Source organism: Ornithodoros turicata, chromosome 5, assembly GCF_037126465.1.
Source record: "Ornithodoros turicata isolate Travis chromosome 5, ASM3712646v1, whole genome shotgun sequence".
In the NCBI taxonomy this organism is placed as follows: Eukaryota; Metazoa; Arthropoda; class Arachnida; order Ixodida; family Argasidae; genus Ornithodoros; species Ornithodoros turicata.
This window is the reverse complement of record NC_088205.1, coordinates 39835696-39852874: the sequence shown is the minus strand read 5'-3', so window position 1 is coordinate 39852874 and position 17179 is coordinate 39835696. Positions and strand designations below refer to the sequence as shown.

The 17179-nt window shown below is 47.5% G+C and overlaps 1 protein-coding gene across 1 annotated transcript; it reads left to right on the top strand.

Moving 5' to 3' along the window:
* Positions 1-7700: 7700 nt before the first annotated feature.
* Positions 7701-9851, top strand: LOC135395756 (uncharacterized). The gene has a single exon (XM_064626850.1). The coding sequence runs from the start codon at positions 7701-7703 to the stop codon at positions 9849-9851; it is 2151 nt and encodes a 716-aa protein (XP_064482920.1).
* The last annotated feature ends 7328 nt before the right edge of the window (positions 9852-17179 follow it).

The following is a 17179-nucleotide window of genomic DNA, read 5'->3' as shown; positions in this document are numbered from 1 at the left end:
AGGAAGCAAGCGAGCGGGTGTACCTAGAGTCTAGGTGTACCCGACTGAATGGAAACATCTCCTTGAGTTCGAGGAGCAGCGGGGGGGGGGGGGTTGGACAGGACAGACAGGGGACAAGAACAGATAACGGCGACTCACAACCATCAAATGAACAAATGAACACTTTACTCAACATAGAGAAAGTGGAAGAAGCGATAACGAGTTCATTAGCTGGTTTTGAGTCGTCGTCGGTTCTTGTCCCGTGTCCGTCCTGTCTAGTACCCCTCTATGGAAAGTTGGTCCACGAAAGATGCTGAAATCATCACACTGCATCACGGAAAAATAAAGATGTGGGCGTTGTGTGCAGCAGACATGCATCCACAGGTGGCTCCATTTATACACTAATTTAAAAGAATAATGTGCCTGGACGGCTCAAAGTATTTACGGAAGTAGTTACAGTATTTAAATGCTGTCTTGATGTATTTATATTTTGTATTTAATTACTTTCATCATAAAGTATTTATAGGCAGTATTTAAATACATGAAAACGTGTAGTATTTTGTATTTATATTTAAATACCCGAAAAGTGTATTTATGCCCATCCCTGAGCGCGGGAATGTCGATCGTCGAGATCACTCACATGCGTGACATGTCGTGGGCACCACCTTTCACTGCTTCACGACATTCAACCAAGCCATCCTGATCGCTCTCCGGCTGCTGTCAACGCCGTCCATACCCCCGACCCGGGATCACAAATCCATATACCCAACCGGGAGCACCGAGACAGTTCAAGCACATCCAATTCACCGGTGATGAGAGCAGCGTGCCTCCGACGAACTCAGTTTGTTTTGTTGCAAACTGCTCGAGCTTTCGCCATCGGAAACAGCGGCACTAGTCTTGTTCGGGTGCTCTTCGACACTGGTAGCCATCAGTAGTAGGAATGGACACAGACTGCCGCCAACGCTACAAGAGTCATCACACATTGGGGAGCATCTAACTCGTGTCCAGACCACCCTGTGCGTTGGCGGCAACCTGTGTCCATAAAAAAGAAAAAATAGATAGAGATAGAGTGGAGAGAAGGAGTTTCGTTGAAGATCAACGATGCCATCTTGAGGAAAGTGGTCCGAAACGGCCGCTGACCATCGCTGGGCGACGGAGCACAGAGGAAGGTTGCAAAGCATCGCAGCTATGACCACCAGTTCCGGACATCCTGTGACGTCAGTTGTGACGTCATCATGACATGTCTGGGCAACGATGAAAGTCACTGAAAAGGTTAGCCAGCTGTAGGGATCGAACCCACATCTTCTGGATTACCGGTCCAGGGCTCTACCAATTGAGCTAAGCTAACACGCCTCTCCAGTGACTTCCGGGGTGCGTCATCTGAAGGGACGACAAACCAGCCACTCACTCTCACTCACCCTCCTTTCACTCTTACATTTTTTGCTCACTCATACACACATTCATATGACGGAAATCGACGCAAACGGCACCTGTTGAACAAGCGAGAAACTGATGTTCTGAGGCCGGAAGAACATAGAAGGGACAGATACAAACAAAGCCTCAAATTGCCTAAGAGAGGTAGAGCCCTGGACCGGTAATCAAGAAGATGTGGGTTCGATCCCTACAGCTGGCTAACCTTATCAGTGACTTTCATCTTTCATCGTTGATTTCTTAGGCAATTTGAGGCTTTGTTTGTATCTGTCCCTTCTATGTTGTTCCAGCCTCAGAACATCAGTTTCTCTCTTGTCTGGGCAGGTTAGGACAGCTCTGGACATGCGAGTAGAAAAACACTCATAATACAGAGGCTGTGAAAGCAAGAGTAAATATGCTAACCATCAATAGCTAACAACAAAAAGAATTAGTTGCACAACAAATGAGCCCACCACAACAGCAGTCACGGGGAGCGCAGAACGATGCGACGGCTCCATCCGACAGCCAGGCAGAGAACTGACTCGTGATGGTTTTTTCTCCTGTATAAAGTCCTGCAGCTGCACCCCCTAGCGGTTACTTTCTCAACTAATCTCATGACAAAATTATTAAGAATCACGCCAGCGGTACTCCCGTTCCCAAGCCAGAAGAAGATAGAAAATGGGGGATGCCCGGACAACAGCACCCAGTGCCCGACGTGCACGGGCATGAAAATCATAAAAAGGGGGGGGGCAAAGTTATCACGTGCGAAAGAATTAGTTACACAACACCACATCAAGGAGTCACGGGGAGCGCAGAATGATGCGACGGCTCCATCCGACAGCCGGGCACAGAACTGACTCATAATGGTTTTTTCTCTTCTATAAAGTTACGCATCAGCAGCCCCTCTAGCGGTTACTTTCTCAACTAATTTCATGGCAAAATTATTAAGAAACACACTAGCGCTACTCTCGTTCCCAAGGCAGCTTTTGCGGAAGATAGAAAATGGCGGGGATGCCCTTACAGATACAACAGCAACCAGCGCCTGTCATGCACGGGCATGAAAATCTCAAACAAAGCGGGGACAAAGTTATCACGTGCGAAATAATTAGTTACACAACAAATCAACCCACCACAACAGGAGTCACGGGGAGCGCAGACCGATGCGACCCCTCCATCCGATAGCCAGGTAGAAACTGAGCCGCGCGGGGACTGAGGATACGGGTGACTGAGGACACGTCTGCACTCCACGAGATCCAGCGAGCAAGTGACTGCGGTGCCGCGGCGCGGCCGCTACGCATGCGCGCTTTTAGCGCCCTCTGCAGCGACCACCAGTGAGAAGTAACACAACCGTACCTGCGAGAGGCTAAGAGAGAAGTGTATTCCTGCGCCCTCTTCTTGCGTTGCTCATTGGTCGTGATGTCATCCCATTGTCTCAAGGCTACACTGCTTTTTCTTTTTTTTTTTTCACACGGTCGACACAACTGGACAAGGTCAATCTGCAATGAAGCTATGGCATGACGTCATCACCTAAGCATGCAGCTGCATTATTCAAGGGTGCGTACGTTGTAGACAGGGGACCTATTATTTATTGAATCACTATCCCAAGATTATTTCCTTTATTCTTCTATAACGATTGCATAGGAAGCAGAAAAACTATTGCAGAAAAGCACCATGCATGAAAGCTGATCGTAGGAATTCCAAAGTCTTACTAAATGAGGCTTGCAAAAGAACAAAATATCCTAACACGTAACTCCAACAATGGCTAATAAGACGACTAGGTACTCAACAAATCAACACAGAGTACGGGTAACAAGGAGTGCAGAACGATGCGTCTACGCCATCCGACAGCCAGGCACGGAACTGAATCGTAATGCTTTTTTCTCCTCTATAAAGTCATGCATCTGTCCCTCTTGCGGTTACTTTCTGAACTAATTTAATCGTAAAATTATTAAGAATCGTTCTAGCATTATTCCCATTTAAATCAAGGGTGCAGCAGCACTAGCGTCATCGTCAAGACAAGAACGATCAACATGAACCTTTCGTGTTCATAAAAGAAAAAAAAAATACAGAGCGTCAACAAAGGAAAGCATGCAGGTCAGGACATATCAGAAGTCTTGTTAAATGAGGAAAAATCGCACGAGCGCTGGGCAACAGAGGAAAGCAAATACAGAAAAACACTTGAACAGAGTGAAAAAGACACTCACCATCATTTTTCACGTTCACCGCATTCCCTCATTGTAAATTCGTTTGTCACAAAATCCACCACAATCATCACACATCGTTCACCAGTGACGAACCACACACCCGCACCCCATCAGAGGCAAGTGGAATCCCACCGAAGCTACGCTCTTCCACTAACGGTCAACGCAATTGCTAGGAACAGAATTGATGCGTCCACACCTGTCAGTGTCCAAGAGAGAAGTGAATCCTTGTGCCCCCTGCAGGCCTTGCTCATTGGTCGTGATGTCAGCCTATTGTCTCAGGGCTACACTGTTTTTCTTTCACTAATGTCCAACCCATCTCCTCTAGACAAGGTCCACCTGAAACAATAGAGTCGCGGTATGACGTGATCATGCACCTGTGTGGCTCGAGGACGCGTACGCTCTAGACAGGGGGCCTGCTATATATTGAATCACTATCCCAAGATTATTTCCTTTATTCTACTATAACGATTGCATAGGAAACTATTGCAGAAAAGCACCATGCATGAAAGCTGATTGTAGGAATTAAGCATTTCATTCCCAAAGTCTTACTAAATGAGACTTACGAATACAGGAAAAAACAAAATATCCTAACACATAACTTCATGAATGGCAACATACAACGAGCTAATCGAGACATGTCCGTCCCATCCGAGAGCCAGGGAGATAACTGAATAATGACGCTTTGTTCCTCACTGGATAAAGCCATGCACCTGACCCCTTGCGGTTACTCTCTGAACTAAATGAATCGCAAAATTATTAATAATCATTCTAGCACTACTCCCATTCAGGGCAGCACTATCGTCAAGACAAGATGTTCCTTGTCAAAAAGAAAAAAACTACATGTAGAAGGAAAGCATGACAGAACAGGTCAGGGCATGTCAGCGCATGGTTGTCAGACAACAAGGGGGAAAAAAGCAAAGAGAAACACTTCAAACTTGAAACACTATTTCTAAACACACACACTCCTCTTATTCAAAAACAGTGCTCATCATAAATCCGTCCAGGACAACACACACCATTTTTCTATTGCTACACTTTTTCGAACGGATTTACAATGAGGGAATGCGGTGAACGTGAAAAATGATGGTGAGTGTCTTTTTCACTCTGTTCAAGTGTTTTTCGGTGTTTGCTTTCCTCTGTTGCCCAGCGCTCGTGCGATTTTTCCTCGTTTAACAGCACTTCTGACATGTCCTGACCTGCATGCTTTTCTTTGTTGACGCTCTGTATTTTTTTTTCTTTTATGGACACGAAAGGTTCATGTTGATCGTTCTTGTCTTGACGACGACGCTAGTGCTGCTGCCCCCTTGATTTAAATGGGAATAATGCTAGAACGATTCTTAATAATTTTGTGATTAAATTAGTTCAGAAAGTAACCGCAAGAGGGACAGATGCATGACTTTATAGAGGAGAAAAAAGCATTACGATTCAGTTCCGTGCCTGGCTGTCGGATGGAGTAGACGCATCGTTCTGCGCTCCTTGTTACCCGTACTCTGTGTTGATTTGTTGAGTACCTAGTTGTCTTATTAGCCATTGATAGAGTTAAGCGTTTGGATATTTTGTTCTTTTGCAAGCCTCATTTAGTAAGACTTTGGAATTCGTCATTCGGATCAGCTTTCATGCATGGTGCTTTTCTGCAATAGTTTCCTATGCAATCGATATAGAAGAATAATCGAAATAATCTTGGGATTGTGATTCAATAAACAATAGGTCCCCTGTCTACAGCGTATGCACCCTTGAATCATGCAGCTGCATGCTTAGGTGATGACGTCATGCCATGGCTTCATTGCAGATTGACCTTGTCCAGTTGTGTCGACCGCGTGAAAAAAAAAAGCGGTGTACCCTTGGGAAAATGGGATGATGTCACGACCAATGAGCAACGCAATAACAGAGCGCAGGAATACACTTCTCTCTTAGCCTCTCGCAGGTACGGTCGTGTTACTTCTCACTGGTGGTCGTCGCAGATGGCGCTAAGAGCGCGCGCATGCGTAGCGGCCGCGGAGTGGCGCCCCAGTCACTTGCTCGCTGGATCTCGTGGAGTGCAGATGTGTCCTCGGTCGCTCCGCAGTCCCCGCGCGGCTCAGTTTGTGGCTGGCTGTCGGATGGAGCAGTCGCATCGGTCTGCACTCCCCGTGACTCCTGTTGTGGTGGGTTGATTTGTTGTGTAACTAATTCTTTCGCACGTGATAACTTTGTCCCCGCTTTGTTTGCGACTTTCATGCCCGTGCATGACGGGTGCTGGTTGCTGTTGTACCTGTAAGGGCATCCCCGCCATTTTCTATCTTCCGCAAAAGCTGCCTTGGGAACAGGAGTAGCGCTGGCGTGATTCTTAATAATTTTGTCATGAGATTAGTTGAGAAAGTAACCGCTAGGGGTGCAGCTGCGGGACTTTATATAGGAGAAAAAACCATTACGAGTCAGTTCTCTGCCTGGCTGTCGGATGGAGCCGTCGCATCGTTCTGCGCTCCCCGTGACTGCTGTTGTGGCGGGCTCATTTGTTGTGCAACTAATTCTTTTTGTTGTTAGCTATTGATGGTTAGCATATTTACTCTTGCTTTCACAGCCTCTGTATTATGAGTGTTTTTCTACTCGCATGTCCAGAGCTGTCCTAACCTGCCCAGACTTGTCATGATGACGTCACAGGATGTCCGGAACTGGTGGTCATAGCTTTGCAACCTGCCTCTGTGCTCCGTCGCCCAGCGATGGTCAGCGGCCGTTCCGGACCGCTTTCTTCAAGATGCCGTCGTTGATCTTCAACTAAACTCCTTCTCTCCACTCTATCTCTATTTTTTTCTTTTTTATGGACACAGATTGCCGCCAACGCACAGGGTGGTCTGGACACGAGTTAGATGCTCCCCAATTAGTATGATGACTCATTGGATGATGCTGATTAATGTGGGGGGTCCCAATTAGCTCTAATTGCTAATTCAACGTGTCCAGAAGCCTTGTAGCGTTGGTGGCAGTCTGTGTCCATTCCTACTACTGATGGCTACCAGTGTCGAAGAGCACCCGAACAAGACTAGTGCCGCTGTTTCCGATGGCGAAAGCTCGAGCAGTTTGCAACAAAACAAACTGAGTTCGTCGGAGGCACGCTGCTCTCATCCCCGGTGAATTGGATGTGCTTGAACTGTCTCGGTGCTCCCTTCCTGTTCCTGAGTTCCTGAAGTCTGTACGGTTACCAATCGCTCCTTGGACGCAACCCTCTTGAACGAAATGCACGACCAGGGTCTGAACATCGCCGATGCATCGTCTCCCGCAGACCCCGTCGATTCGGTGATCAGCATTCTGATTGGGTCGGACATTTACTGGACGATGGCAACCCGCAGCATTCGACGTCTCCGACCGGATTTAATAGCTGTGGAAACCTGTTTCGGATGGGTGATTCACGGATCCTATCCTCACTCCAGATCTGCTCCATCTACAGTAGTCACGGCACTCTCGCTTGCGTGCGGGCCAATAGAACCCTGTGACCTCGACCTAGCTGAGATGTGGAAGCTGGACACCCTTGGAATCACTGACCTTGTCGACGGGAAAACTCAGATTCACCCAGCGCAACAACAGCTCGAAGATTATGTCACGTTTTAAGGAGACCGGTACCAGGTACCACTCCTCATCAAGCCCTCTTGCTGTGGAATGTTGGCTGATAACCGCAGCATCGCGCAGACGAGATTACTCTCGCAGCTTCGGCGTCTTCGAGACCATCCAGATCTCCTAAAGCAGTAACACAACACGATTTCCGAATATTTCCTCGAAGGCCACTCAGAGAAAGCCCCGGATGTACATCATGAGAACCTCTACTATCTTCCTGACCATGCTGTAATCCGGAAGAAAGCAGTGACAACAAAGGTTCGCGTGGTATTCGACGCTTCGTCACACGTCAGCGGGGCCCCATCGTTAAACCAAGTACTGCATAAGCAGCCCAATATCAACGCAGACGTACTGCTTCAGTTGGTGTCCTTCCGTTGTTATCCTATCATTCTCACCGCGGATATCCGGAAAGCGTACCTGCAGATCTTAATTCGTCCCGAAGACCACGACGCATTGCGTTTCCTGTGGCCAGAAGACCTTCCATGTCCAGCAAACCCATGCCACCAGATCCAGGAGTGGACAATGACGCGTGTCCCCTTTGGAGCCGCATCTAGTCCGTTTCTCCTAGCCGCCACACTCCGTCACCACTTCGACAGTGTACAACATAAGTACCCAGCGGCTACGGAGAGCCTTCGACACGCCTTCTACGTAGACGACCTCATCGTAGGAGCCACATTAGAAGAAGACGCGTTTCAGATTTATCGTGAGGCAGTCGCGATGCTGCAAGAAGCTGTCATGTACCTCCGCAAGTGGTGCTCCAACTCGCCGACCCTCAGCCGTCAATTCTGCCAAGACGGCATCGCGTACGATACAGTGAGCAGTCAGGTGACGGTGAAGGTCCTCGGGTTGCACTGGCATCGCCCCACCGACGAAGTTACGTTCACTATGAATGGCATCTCGTCCTATCTCGCCATCCAGCCCATCACGAAGCGCACCACTCTTCACGGCGTGGCACGGATATTCGATCCACTCGGATATCTCTCACGGTTCACAATACGAGCCCGCTTAGTCTTCCAGTCGTTATGGGCACCCGATGAAGGATGGGATGATGCATTACAAGCCCCGCACCTCATGCAGTGGGCAGACTGGTGTTCCGAGCTACCGCTCTTAAACTCGATACGTCTGCCGCGCCTTCTGCCTTCGTCGTTGACTTCATCGGACGGCAACGACGAGATACACGTGTTCGCTGACGCCAGCCCCCGCGCGTATGAAGCTGCAATCTATCTACGCACGTTCGATCCACAGGAACAGTCGACCGCATCCCTTCTCCTTACCAAGGCACGTGTAGCACCAGTCAAGAGTGCCTCTCTTCCGCGCCTGGAACTCCTCGCGTGCCTCATCGCTGCGCGGCTGGCTGCGCATGCACGAAAGATGCCACTGCTCTTTCCGGCGGAATTCCGTGCGGAGTTCTGGATAGACTCCACCGTAGCACTCCACTGGATCACAAGCGCACAGTCCCGGACACCTGTCTTCGTTCAAAACCGTGTGACCGAAATTCGCCGGTTGACAACAGACTCCGCATGGCAGCATTGTAAGAGCCGGGACAACCCAGCAGATCTTCTAACTCGCGGGATTCCTGCTCATCGCCTACAGAAGGAGTCTCTCTGGTGGCACGGACCTCCATGGTTATCTCAGCCCCGCGATAATTCCGAGTGGTCCGATCGTCCTCCGTCGCCACCACCGAGCATTGAGGACGCTCCCCTGCCATCGATGTGCAACGCTGCGTCAGCAGTACGTCCTCCGCCTGTGTTCAGCTTAGATCGTTACGGCACTCTCAGCCGAATGCTTCGAGTCACTGCATGGGTTACCAGGTTCATCAAGAACGCCCATCCCAGAAAATCACACAACCGCGGCCCGTTAACAGCATCCGAGATCGCCGAAGCGGAGCTATACTGGGTTCGGCAAGTCCAAGAGGAAGTCTTTCACGAAACCCTCGCAGTTCTTCGTCCTGTCGATCCACTGCTCCGCTCCTCACGACTCGCGGCTCTGCGGCCTTTCTTGGACAGCGACCAGATCCTGCGTGTCGGCGGTCGACTAGCTGAGCTTCTTGATTCAGACAGCTTGAAACATCCTATCATCTTACCAAACACGCACCTGTTCACGCATCACACCGTGATGCACACACATGTACGCTTGTGCCACGCAGGGGTCCAGACGACGTTGCTTGACCTGCGGAGTTGCTTTTGGATCCTGAAGGGGCGTCAGGCAGTGAAGTGTGTCGTCGCTGGGTGCCTCTGCCTCGTATGCCGCCGCATGAAGTTTCGACCAGAGCACGCTCCATTCGCTCCTCTTCCGCGTGACCGTATAACAGAGTCCGGCCCATTCCATGTCATCGAGGTGGATTTCTGTGGCCCCCTTTATGCCAAGCAGGGTCCGACTGTCACGAAGAGTTATGTCGCACTTTTTGCGTGTGCCGTCACACGAGCCGTCCACCTGGAACTTGTTATGGACATGACCACTTCCTCGTTCCTGCTCGCCTTTCGGCGCTTCATCGTGCGACGCGGCGTTCCATCCGTAGTCTATTCGGACAACGCCCGGACCTTCCAAATATGCGCCGGTATCCTCGCTCTCCTGCCCGCCGAAGATGTGCAAAACTTTGCCGCCAACCGCCATCACCTGGAAGTTCAATGTTCCCTACGCACCTTGGTCGGGGCGGGTGGTGGGAGCGGATGATTTGAACCATGAAAAGTGCACTGAAGGTCTCACTTGGACGCACGCGTCAGACCTTTGAAGGGCTCACCACGTTGCTCCACGAAATTGAAGCGGTGATAAATAGGAGGCCGCTAACCGGTGTGAGTTCTGATCCCAACGAAGCGCCACCAATTACGCCTTCGCACTCCTTAACCGGCGGCAGATCAATCCAGCTCCCGAAAACCCCAAGAGGAGCGGGTTGGGACGACGACGCTGCACAGGCTCAGGGAAGAGCAGCTGCAAGCTATCGCGATGTTTTGGCGGCGATGGAAGAGGAGAGTACCTCCTCCAGCTGCACTCCGCCCACGAAAGTTCCCGCGGTGACCCAACGGCATTGAAGGTGGGTGATGTAGTCATCGTGGAAGATGACTCAACTATTGTGGGCTAGAAAGACTGGTGTGCTTACCGCCATATTCAATACATGGAATGCGCAATGCCCCTGTTTTGAAGCCAAGCTCCTGAGCTCCGGCGCTATGCGCTCGCTACCGCCCTCGGTGGCTCAGTCGGTAGCGTGTTCGCCTTCTGATCCCAAGATCGCGGGTTCGAACCCGGCCGAGGACGCCAGCAACTTGGTGGCAGGGTACAAGTTGCTTAGACACGCCGTCTTCCGCGAGGGACGTTAAATACGGGGTGCCGTGTGATGAGCTTTCATCGCACGTTAAAGAACCCTCAGGTGGGCAAAAGCAATCCACAGACCGACCGCTGTGGCGTCGCTCATGATCTCAGTAGTCTCGCGACGTAAACACCCAATAATAATAATAATAATATGCGCTCGCTGCGAACCAAGCGGGTTCTCGTTGAACTTGTCCAACATGTGCCGTGTGTGACGGTGTATGTGTGCTTGACTATTTTTATAGTGAATATATTTGGACCAGCACTACGTTGGTTTGCCGCGCTGACTGTTTACTAGCATCCGCAGTTCTTTGTAACTAAACCACGTGACATTTGCTACCGTCACGTCTGCCTAGCCGACGATCCCTGCAAGCGAAAGCTATCGGAATGTTGCGAAGCACGTGACCGCATGTCTTATCTTCGTTGGATGATGACAGACGGGTCGAAAAACAAAATAAAGAGCGGCTACTGCGTCCGAGAGCTCGCCTCCTTGATGGTTTCTTTCTCTTCACTATTTCTTTTCAGCCTAGATTATCGAGTTGCTGTGTACAGGAAGCTGGGAACACTTTGTCACGGAACATAGGCCGATGGTTGATTGTTCAACTAAATTGTCATTTAGCTAAACTATGGCGCTTTCTATACAGTGTACATCGCCGCACATCTTAGTTGTTATGTAATTCTTTTGCTCCCTATATAACTATAAAGGAACATGGTATCGGCCATAAAAAACGAAATTGTAGCACCGCAGTAGTATTCTCTCTGAACGCACGGTTTTACTATTGACCAGTAGAACGACCGAGTCATATATATATAGCGCGAAAGATATAATCCTTATTTCCTTGCTCCTTCTTCCTTGCTCCTTATTTTGTTGCAGATAAATATATATAGCATAATATAATAGCATCATTTACTTATTTTTTTAATGGCTTTTCCCCCCTCTTTATAATTCACTGGCTTGCACTGTGGCATTGAGGAGTGCTCAGTCACCCTCCCAGGTGTATATCGCTCGCTGAGTGACCCCTGGTTTGCCAATCCCGAACGATGCGCAGCTACCCAGGGCCGACGAGCCGCAAACACGGCGAAACACGTGTCCTCTGGTGCTGTCGCATCGTTCAATGAGTATCTGTTTCTCTACGTGCAGCCATAGAAGCCATTTTAATCTGTAAGTTTGAATTTCAAACACGTCTAGCATCATTTACTTATTTTTTTAATGGCTTTTCCCCCCTCTTTATAATTCACTGGCTTGCACTGTGGCATTGAGGAGTGCTCAGTCACCCCACCCAGGTGTATACCGCTCGCTGAGTGACCCCTGGTTTGCCAATCCCGAACGATGCGCAGCTACCCAGGGCCGACGAGCCGCAAACACGGCGAAACACGTGTCCTCTGGTGCTGTCGCATCGTTCAATGAGTATCTGTTTCTCTACGTGCAGCCATAGAAGCCATTTTAATCTGTAAGTTTGAATTTCAAACACGTCTAGCATCATTTACTTATTTTTTTAATGGCTTTTCCCCCCTCTTTATAATTCACTGGCTTGCACTGTGGCATTGAGGAGTGCTCAGTCACCCTCCCAGGTGTATATCGCTCGCTGAGTGACCCCTGGTTTGCCAATCCCGAACGATGCGCAGCTACCCAGGGCCGACGAGCCGCAAACACGGCGAAACACGTGTCCTCTGGTGCTGTCGCATCGTTCAATGAGTATCTGTTTCTCTACGTGCAGCCATAGAAGCCATTTTAATCTGTAAGTTTGAATTTCAAACACGTCTAGCATCATTTACTTATTTTTTTAATGGCTTTTCCCCCTCTTTATATATATATATATATATATATATATATACTTGGTGAATGGGGTTCGGATGACCGCGAATATATGTAGCTGAAATGAAAATTGAAACACAGACTACGAAGGTACGGGAAGTAAGAAAAACGGGATAATTTATTTACATTTAAGATACTTGGAATGCTAAAAGGGTTGTCTACGTTACGGCGGAAGCTCGGCCTTCGTCAGGACAAAAATATGTCAGTGATACACAAAGCTTATAAAGGCTCGCATAGTGACGTCATCGGGAAAGGGAAAACCCCGCCACCTGGCGGTTGTCAATGGGTCACGTTCGAGAATGTTGACTTGTCAGGTTCAAGTGTGATGTCATCGTCCTTGGGGGAGTGGCTTTGTCCAGGTTGCGCCACCCATCCGGCTGAAAAGGAATTGGAAAAAAGTGCCTTATCTACGAGGTTAGACTTCTTATTGTTGATAGCATGCCGGGGTCTTCGTTAATGGTCGATTGGAATTTGTAGATTAGGTAGGATTCGCGTTGCTCTCGGGAGCGGTCAGAGTTGAAGTTTGACTGGAGAATAAAGATTGATACATCGTTAATAGAATGACCTGGCTGCTTGAAATGGCGGGAAACTGGAAGATTAGGTTTTTTGGTGACATCCGATCGGCGGTTGTTGAATCTGACTCTGAAAGAAGTTTTTGTCTGACCCATCATCTGATCAAACCCCCAATCATTTTAGGCCACCGTCCGATTTTACACCGGAACCTAATCGCCAGAAAGCCCTAGATATCTACATAAAGGCAGTGCAGAAAGATATTATAACAGCATACAATTCTTCTTCTCACAAACCCAAACCGAATCTTACCCCAGCGGAGCATCGTAGTCTTTCTGATTTCAAACAATCGAAAGACATAATAATCAAAAGAGCAGATAAAGGTGGTGCAATTGTTGTAATCGATATGCAAAATTACATCGATGAGGGACTCCGACAATTGGCTTGTGCTACTTTTTACAAGCCACTGGACGGTGATCGTACGGAACAAATTGTTACTGACATCACCAAAAATTTAAAGACGCTAAAGGCAACAAAGAAAATCCATTCGGCATTATATGATTACCTTCTCCCATGTAACGCAAAACCAGGCAGGTTCTACATGCTCCCGAAAATTCACAAACCGGGAAATCCCGGACGCCCAATCGTTTCTTGTAATGGAACAGCCACAGAAAATCTCTCTAGCTTTGTAGACTATCTCCTTAAAGACATACCCCCACAACTCCCTTCGTATATTAAGGACACTAATCACTTCCTCCAAGTACTAAACCAATGTCAGCCACCCGCTTCTAGTGTCCTAGTTACGCTAGACGTGTCATCCTTATACACCAATATCCCACACGAAGACGGGATCACCGCAGCGGAAACGGCTTTTTCAAAGTACTCCGATTCCCCTTGTGATTCGACTGTGCTATCTGCTCTACTGAAACTGATCCTGAGGAACAATAAGTTCGAATTTAATGGCAGACAATATCTGCAAATCAGCGGCACAGCTATGGGCACTAAGGTGGCACCCAGTTACGCAAATATATTCATGGGCAGTTTGGAAGAAAATTTCTTGAGCCAGTGCGAGCTAAAACCTACTCTCTACAAACGTTACCTGGACGACATATTTATGATCTGGCCACACTCGGAAGACAGCCTGTTAGATTTTATACGCAACTTCAACAACTTCCATCCCTCCATTAACTTCACTCATTCTTATTCAGCCACCATTGTTAACTTCCTAGATGTTCAGGTTAAATTCACTAATGGTGGTTTAACAACTGATCTGTTTCGTAAGCCAACCGATTCTCAACAATACTTATCATTTCAAAGCTGCCATCCGCGGCACACGAAACTGGCCATCCCCTATAGTCAAGCCCTTAGATATAGGAAAATATGCTCAAATGATGGCGATCTGGAAAAAAATTTAGAACAGCTGCAACAAACTTTCGTTGATCGTCAATATCCACTGAACCTGGTGCAAGACGCGCTCAACAGGGCTCGCGAAGTAGATCGCATTAGCTTGTTTGAAAAAAAGAAAAATAACTCGAAAAGCAATTCGGTAAACTTAACTGAAACATTCACCGGAAATATCCCAAACATTAACAGCATACTTAATCGCCACCATAGTATCCTCCTCCAGTCCGAACGCACTAAGGAAATTTTTCCCGAAGCACCACGTGTCGCTTACAGACGTACACGTAATCTGCAGGATAACTTAGTCCGCTCTAAAGTAAACAGTACGATAAACCCTTCGATTGGTTGTCACCCATGTAATGGCCGACGTTGTCAGATTTGCAAACTAATGCAGACCACGCAGGAAGTCAAAAGTACAAACTCTAATTTTACCGCCAAGATCATTGCAGACCTAGACTGCAATTCCTCGAACGTCATCTATGCAATCCAATGTAACGCATATCAAGCACAATATGTGGGTCAGACAAAAACTTCTTTCAGAGTCAGATTCAACAACCACCGATCGGATGTCACCAAAAAACCTAACCTTCCAGTTTCCCGCCATTTCAAGCAGCCAGGTCATTCTATTAACGATGTATCAATCTTTATTCTCCAGTCAAACTTCAACTCTGACCGCTCCCGAGAGCAACGCGAATCCTACCTAATCTACAAATTCCAATCGACCATTAACGAAGACCCCGGCATGCTATCAACAATAAGAAGTCTAACCTCGTAGATAAGGCACTTTTTTCCAATTCCTTTTCAGCCGGATGGGTGGCGCAATCTGGACAAAGCCACACTCCCAAGGACGATGACATCACACTTGAACCTGACAAGTCAACATTCTCGAACGTGACCCATTGACAACCGCCAGGTGGCGGAGTTTCCCCTTTCCCGATGACGTCACTATGCGAGCCTTTATAAGCTCTGTGTATCACTGACATATTTTTGTCCTGACGAAGGCCGAGCTTCCGCCGTAACGTAGACAACCCTTTTAGCATTCCAAGTATCTTAAATGTAAATAAATTATCCCTTTTTTCTTACTTCCCGTACCTTCATAGTCTGTGTTTCAATTTTCCTTTCAGCTCTCTCTCTCTCTCTATATATATATATAACAACCCTGGCATGCTGTCAACAATAAGAAGTCTAGCAACCTAGATAAGACCCTGTTGCCTTTTCTCGTTTCAGCCAGATCAGAATCCCCACTGACCCACAAGGACGATGACCCCACTCCTGGACCTGACACAAAAACGCTCTGGAATTTCCCCAATTGACAACCGCCAGGTGGCGGGAATTTCCCCCAACCGACCACGTCATTCTCAAGCCCCTTATCAGCCTCGTGGCCACATTTAGCTCTTTTGTCCTGAAGAAGGCGGAGCTTCCGCCGTAACGTAGACATCCTCCCTAACTTTTATGATTTTTAAGTTTTAATAAACCCCTTTTTTGTTACTTCCCCTACTTTCGTCTTCTGTCTTCCATTTATTATGTTATAGAGAGAGAGAGAAGAAAAAATGCCACACTTGTATTATTAACCGAAAATGCTTGAATGGAATTGATGTTATACAAAGGGTTCCTAGAACATCATGTTAAACTTATTTTATCCACTGATTGAGCGGCCTAAGAGCGCTGCTAGCGTGACATTATACAATAACAACGAATACACTGATGATGATAAATGGGGAAATTCTATACCTCGGTTTGTGGCCCACAACCGACAGCCTTAATGCCGTCATTATAGATTATAAAGATTCAAGTTGAAAAGCGTAATACACATGTGCCCTATGACTTGCGAAGTGCCAGCTTGGTGTGCCCCCCCCGCCCGCGCCATATTACTTGTGTCATACTACCCTCACTCGTTCTGAGACCTTTTCCTACAATTTGCAATTGATCCGTTCACCGTATGTGCATCTGTTTGCATTTTCGTCGCTTGTAGGCGTCCTGGGGTGGCCCCGACTCTGTCGCGACTCATATCCCCCTCTTTTTCTGTTACCTCATCACCGCCATCATCAGGTTATATTAAAAAGGGTGTAACATAGTTACAAATGAAACCTATTGACATTGAACACGGTTAAGGATATAATGTCATGATTGTTCAGTATATGGTCCCATGTTGAAGTGTAAATTAGGAAACCCCAACCGGAGTTTGAGACTTCATAAATGAAAATGCACTACTTGATATTGCCTTTTGCTATGAGGTACACTAGAAGTCAAGAGTCTTCTGCTTCAATACGTAATCTGTTCCTGGTGCCTAACACCCTTCACTGGAAATCGGACTGCCAAGTACTTGGTTGACATTCAGATCACAAGATGGTTCTTGAGATGCACCATATAAAATTTAAGCATGACAGACCTAAAATCCAAATATTCCACGATATTCCTTGGGCAGATCCTTGTACAAATTTTAACTGGATCTGTAGCGTCTCGAGAAATGTTAATATGGCCTGAAAATTTTTCAAGGCCACTGTACACATGTCCACAAGAAAGTTCATGTCCAAGAAGCCTTACAGGGGGAGGGGGTAATATGTTTATTAAGAAAAAAAAAGAAGGAAAGGCTAGCCAGGCAAAGAGCCGGCTTGCTATTCAAAAAAAAATGGGAAAAACGAAAAAGAGAAGGAAGGAAAGATAAAGGAAAAAACGGGGAAAACGAAAAAGACAAGGTTTACACTCAAAGACCATGGCTGACACGCGAAGCTTAGCATCTTAAACGTCGCATAAACAAAATTAGACGGCGATGGAAACTAACCCTGGTTTCAGGTTTGACAAAGGCACTGAAGGAGGAAATGAGGAAATTAAGTGAGACTAAAAAGAAATATTATAGCTACGTCTTTGTTGCGTACTCCCAGCAAATTTGGCATATGACTACTCAAAGTATCGAGCTAAAGAGGAACAAAATGACGCACAGCAGAGAACAGATTACATAGAAGACGTGGGA

Coding starts and splice junctions, on each gene's coding strand:
- LOC135395756 (XM_064626850.1), top strand. CDS start 7,701: ATGACGCGTGTCCCCTTTGGAGCCGCATCTAGTCCGTTTCTCCTAGCC.